Source organism: Chenopodium quinoa, unplaced genomic scaffold (assembly GCF_001683475.1).
Source record: "Chenopodium quinoa cultivar QQ74 unplaced genomic scaffold, ASM168347v1, whole genome shotgun sequence".
Lineage (NCBI taxonomy): Eukaryota > Viridiplantae > Streptophyta > Magnoliopsida > Caryophyllales > Amaranthaceae > Chenopodium > Chenopodium quinoa.
The window spans coordinates 50,045-56,044 of NW_018743199.1; the positions used below are offsets into that span (position 1 = coordinate 50,045).

Genomic DNA, 6,000 nt, shown 5'->3' on the forward strand with positions numbered 1-6,000 from the left:
AGTTTTAATACGAAATAATTTTTATTTTTACACGACCAAAATATGAGATATAATTCACGCAAAAATACATAGAGTTGATCAGTGTATAGGACAATAGGAATATTAGTAATGTTATCTTAGTAGAGCATAGTTACATTGGCATATGTGTGCATAAGTGCAGTTTATTCATGTGTTTATACATGTTCATTGTAAAGATACTATAGTGTTTATCATTATTTTTGACATGAAATGAATATGCTAGATTGATTGCTAGCTATCTAGCAAAGTAACAATTAGTAGTATCAAAATACGAGGAAAAAAAAAAAGATAATTCGAAAATATATTAGTGTACAATTGTTCAATTCAAATATAACTCTGTATATAAGTTTTAACAAAATCTACTCACTCTATCTCAGTTTCAAATTAATTTAAGCATTTTCTTTATACGACTTTAAATATGCCGGAACTTGAGTTGACTAGTCAAACCTTGAAAGAAATAATACTCAAAAAGCAACACGGTGGATTTGGATGAGGCATGAATGTTGGCAATACACGATGCAAAGATATCATCTCTTCAAAATACACGAACTAAACACGGTAAACTGAAAGATACTAAGGTTGTTTGTGAGTTTATCCAATCTAGAAGTAATTTGGGATAACACGGTTGGCAACAGATATTTTGGATAGTTGGATTAGCGTCAAGGAATCAATCAAGTTTCACGCGATAATTTGTAAGTTGGGCTTGGGCCAAGTGTTGTTGTATTGTTTACAGATGGGCTGGCGGCCCATATAATGTAATGAGTTGCCATATTTTGACAAAATAGGTTGTTGAAAACAATACGGATGTATATAAATATGTATGATATTAAATAAAATGCGATGTGGGACTAAAAATTTATCAGTATTCATGACAATTGACAAACTTTCTGTTATTAGAGGTCCTAAATTCTAATAGTCACACCTTTTGGCTAATCAGTAGTTCTTCTATTCTGGCGTTTCATGATTCTTGTAACTCCTTTAATTAGGCATCTCTTTGTTCACGGTTCACCTCCTGGGATACAAAGCGTAAATCAAATAGAGCTTGTGTCACAACCCCCATCTCACGCGGTTCAGGTACAGCCTATATAGCTAATGCTAGAGTAAGGATCTTGAAGGTGCAAAATTGAAGTTCTGCATACATTTCATCAATTTCATATTGGATGGTGTGTTAAGTTAACTAACAGTGCAACACCAGCTAGGCTGCAAGCTTTTTCTGTAAAAATGGTTAGTTATGACAGCAACTACGAGGGCTAAAAATAGATTTGAGTCTGTCAGACAACTGTGTAACCATCCCAAGCTGACAAAGTAGAGCTGGGGAACGATCATCTACGGCACTAGTGGTCCGAGAACCAAAGGCAGCTGTTAATCACGCTCTGATCACACGGTCATAGTTCATCCACCAGACTTGGTTTTCTGTCTCCTTAGAACTCAAGGATACAGAGGTACGATCCTATAGAACAGATCCTGTTCAAGTAAGGTCGTATCCATCATATGCTGCTCAAGTGTTTATAAACATGGTGTTTACTTTGTAAAATAATAATGTGGGAGTTAAAGAGTTGATGTTATAGCGCTAATCACATTGCATTAACCTATTAAACTTACAAATAACTAATCCCTTTTACCTCGAATTGTTGTCAAGTTTTCTATTTTAACTACTGGTTAGGCAAACCTCAAGTAGAGATCAAACAGTTTACTTTGTGACAGCAACTTCCCAACCTCAGTCCATCTCTGGACCATACTCGATACTCATGAACATTATATTTTGTGTAGTTGTGCACACTACGTTTTCGCGATTTGGCCTGCAGTGATGTTGGCCCTTCACTTGGACATGCCTATATTACTGCAAGGCCTGAAATAAACTGAGCCAGGAGGACAAAACATATTTAGCCTAATAACCAAAGTCTAATCAAACATACAAAATATTTAAGGCACATACAATTTGTGAGCCCCGCAGTTACCTTAGTAGCTTGCAATGTATGCAGTATAAACAACCTTGTTGTTACATTACAATTACATTCTTCATTCTCTCCACAAATTAAAATAAAGTAAAAGATTACATTGTTCATAGGCTGCAAAAATATTTGGAGTCTGTCAGACAACCGTGTGACCATCCCAAGCTCACAGAGTAGCCGGGGAACGATCATCTACGGCATCAGTGGTCCGAGAACCAAAGGTAGCTGTTAATCACGCTCTGATCACACGGTCATAATTCATCCACCAGACTTGGTTTTCTGTCTCCTTAGAACTCAAGGATACAGAGGTACGATCCTATAGAACAGATCCTGTTCAAGTAAGGTCGTATCCATTATACGCTTCTCAAGTGTTTATAAACTTGATGTCGGCTTTGTAAAATTAAAATGTGGGATTTGTCAAAAATTATGTTTTTGCTTTAAAGTAATTAGCTATCCAAATCTATAGCTCAAGGAAACATAAAACATAAGGTAAATTATATCTGAGTAATCTGACTAAATTGGACTTCAATTACAAGTCTCACCATCAATAAGTCATTAAGTTGACAAAGATGGAGTTAAAGGGTTCAAACACATCGCGTTAACCAATAGGATTTAGCTATCTCCGTTTCCCTGAATAATTGTCTAGTTTAACAAATGAAGTAGTTCATAAGAATCATAACCAACAAATTACACACAGAACAAATTAAATACAACTGATATCATTTGACCAAATATACAGAGCAGTCATTGGTAAATTCTATCAAACTGTCTGTATTAGTGTATTACATATGATCTCTACTATGGAGTACGGAGTATTAGATAACAATAGAGTAATCGAAGAAAAAACAGCATTGTCAGTGCAGGCAGGCATAAATTCCCTTCAGTTCATACTGTAAGCATTTGAGTTTTGAGAAACTAATCTTATTTGGCAAATATGAATTATGATCCGATGACTTGCTTATATGATATAAAAAGTCTTTTTTTGATAGAAAAACTTTAAAAGAAGATCAGCATCTAAATCTACGCATTCAAATGATTTTTTCTTTTATCACTCGCCGTACCAGACTTATCATTATTTATAAGTACATACTGATTAAATGAAAGCACATTATTTTGAAGCTTCTAGGAACTACAATTTGTTAGGTCTTGCAAAGGTAACAAACATTCAGCTTATTTGCATTAATTAGTTAGTAATACAAAAATATACTAGTATAATACTCTGCATGTCTAATTGTCTGCTGCACATTGTCTAGGATAGTATGATCAGGCCTCTGAAGAGATTCAGGCATCTTCTGTCAGACAACGTGATAGTTGCAGAAATGAGGGAAGATAGTTCTTTGAACCTCACGATATAAACAGACTAATTAGTTACTAACAAGATTGATAGTTAAAGATAATATTGGTCAAAATGGTGAATTAACAATGGTGAAATATCAATATGGTAGGACTAGTAAACGGAGTACATAATTGGTCATAATTTAACATTTGTAAGCAACACTTCAATTCACACGGCATAATTTACATCAATTACATGGTCATAAGACCAGTTCTAATAGTACCTAGTCAAATAACCTTTGCATCAATAAAAGGTTAAATCTACTGATCACGGTAATGTTTTCATATGAGAAAATTCAAATGGTAAGTAGCAATTAATTTAATTTTCTCTGGAGGACTAGCATACTATTTCCCCTTCTGACCAAAATAAAAATTGAAAATATTCGAAGTTTTCAGCGTCATGATCATGATGTTCGTTACACAGACCGATTCTAGATGTGGTATGATTCCTCTGATTAGTTCTAGTAATGACATAGTAAACAAGCAAAGAAGAAAGGGAAAAAGAGAAAACAAGTACTCAACTTGACAATTTCTTTAATAATGTTTCTTAATGTAACGCGAAATGACTAGTTACACTAATCTAAAAATTCAAGTAGGGGTGTGTGTGATCAGCTGTGATAGATGTTTTTGAAGTTTGAAAATTTCCTCAGGAATTAAACAAATCCTTCAAGTTGCACGATATGTTAACTATATAAACGAGTATTATCTTTTAAGTTTGAAGCAACATTCATAGCCTGCACACAAAGATTAACAAGTAACTTGTCAAATAATCAGAGGGAAGAAGAGCAGGCAGCTGATATTTTTGGCACAACATACACAATGGCAAATAACTGGCTTATTATTTTTGTCTGTGCTTTTGCATTGCTTCCACTGTTTACTAACGTAGCTGCAGATTCATACGATTACAAACCCTCACCATACTACTCGCCCTCATATGTGTACAAATCCCCATCATACTATAAATCTCCACCACCCTACTCTCCCTCGTACTCCTACAAATCCCCTCCATACGAATATAAGTCTCCACCACCCTATGAATATGGCACCTACTCACCCTCGTACTCCTACGAGTCCCCTTCATATTACAAGTCTCCACCAGCTTACAAGTCCCCTTCATACTACAAGTCTCCACCAGCTTACAAGGCTCCTTCATACTCCTACGAGTCCCCTTCATACTACAAGTCTCCACCAGCTTACAAGGCTCCTTCATACTCCTACGAGTCCCCTTCATACTACAAGTCTCCACCAGTTTACAAGTCCCCTTCATACTCATATGAATCCCCTTCATACGACTACAAGTCTCCACCAGTTTACAAGTCCCCTTCATACTCCTATGAATCTCCTTCATACGACTACAAGTCTCCACCAGCCTACAAGTCCCCTTCATACTCCTATGAGTCCCCTTCATACTACAAGTCTCCACCAGCCTACAAATCCCCTTCGTACTCCTATGAGTCCCCTTCGTACTACAAGTCTCCACCCTCCTACAAGTCCCCTTCATATGACTACAAATCCCCCGAACCATACAAGGCTCCTTCATATGAAAAGTCCCCTGAACCCTACAAGTCCCCTTCATATGACTACAAATCCCCCGAACCATACAAGGCTCCTTCATATGACAAGTCCCCTTCATACTACTACTCTCCTAAACCATACTACTACTCACCCTCGTACTCTTACAAGTCTCCACCTCCTTACTAAACTAAAGTCTCCACTATCTTACCTAGTGCCCTAGCTTCAAAAATCATTATCATAAGTCACTCTCCCTGATACTGTTTATCTTCTACTTACTACAAACAATAAAGAAAATTGTCAAAGTTTTGTTGTTTATTTACATTTATACAATTTGTTTACTCATCTTTGTTACTTGGATGTTGAATAAAAGTGTAATAAGTGTGCTTGGTTGCTGTGGGCTATTGACCCTATTGTTATATAAGAAATAATGTATCTGAGTTCTTAATTGAATTTATGGATTGATAATCTTGTGCTTCTAGTCTGATCTCCAAAATTTTATTTAGGTGCACCTGATGCTGCATACATCACTTTTAAATTTACAAGCTAAGTATAAGAATGAAATCCGTATCGTGTCCAAATACTGATCAAGAACAGACGCAATTTACCACAAGTACCATTAATATATGATAGAATTGAAGAGTGGTATCCACAAAATCCTACAATTCAGCTACATTTACATGTCCAGGTCTCGTTACAGATAGTTGAACGCGCACATATATTTTAATGATAATATACACAAAGTACATGATGTATAAGCCTTATCCACATCAATACATTAACATAAAAGATCAATACCAAATCAAAAGCTGCCTTGTTTAAGTATGACTTTGAAGGGTTCTCACTAAATCAGAAGTTAAGTCAAAACAATAAAATAATGAAACATAAATGGAAGTATATTAGAGAGCAATTGTTATTGCAAACAAAAAAAATCATTAAGGGTCTATTTGTTTCATATAACTTTGTTTGAAATTATTTTATCTTACCTAATTTGATTTTACTTCATTTTTTGAACTTATTGTATTTGAATTTTCTAAGCTTATTTTATCTTCAACAGTAGACCAGAACAAATCAATAAAAATAATTATAATAATATATTAATAACACTAATTTAAGAGCCCTTTCCCTAAATAATGTTGGGAAAACATACAATTCCCAAATTATCACTAATCTTTTTTTAATT

General features: G+C 35.0%; 1 protein-coding gene across 1 annotated transcript; it reads left to right on the top strand.

The window, feature by feature from the left end:
• Nucleotides 1-4,008: 4,008 nt before the first annotated feature.
• On the top strand, nucleotides 4,009-5,298 carry LOC110733281 (extensin-2-like). The gene is made up of 2 exons (XM_021913293.1): nucleotides 4,009-4,429; nucleotides 4,487-5,298. Exons 1-2 carry the CDS (start codon nucleotides 4,125-4,127, stop codon nucleotides 5,004-5,006), a joined length of 825 nt encoding a protein of 274 aa, XP_021768985.1. The 5' UTR covers nucleotides 4,009-4,124; the 3' UTR covers nucleotides 5,007-5,298.
• Nucleotides 5,299-6,000: the final 702 nt, after the last annotated feature.

Excerpts from the sequence above, each read along its gene's own strand:
- LOC110733281 (XM_021913293.1), top strand. The coding sequence starts at position 4,125 with ATGGCAAATAACTGGCTTATTATTTTTGTCTGTGCTTTTGCATTGCTT. Across the intron at positions 4,430-4,486 it reads AAGTCCCCTTCATACTACAA|GTCTCCACCAGCTTACAAGG; the intron begins GTCTCCACCAGC and ends TTCATACTACAA.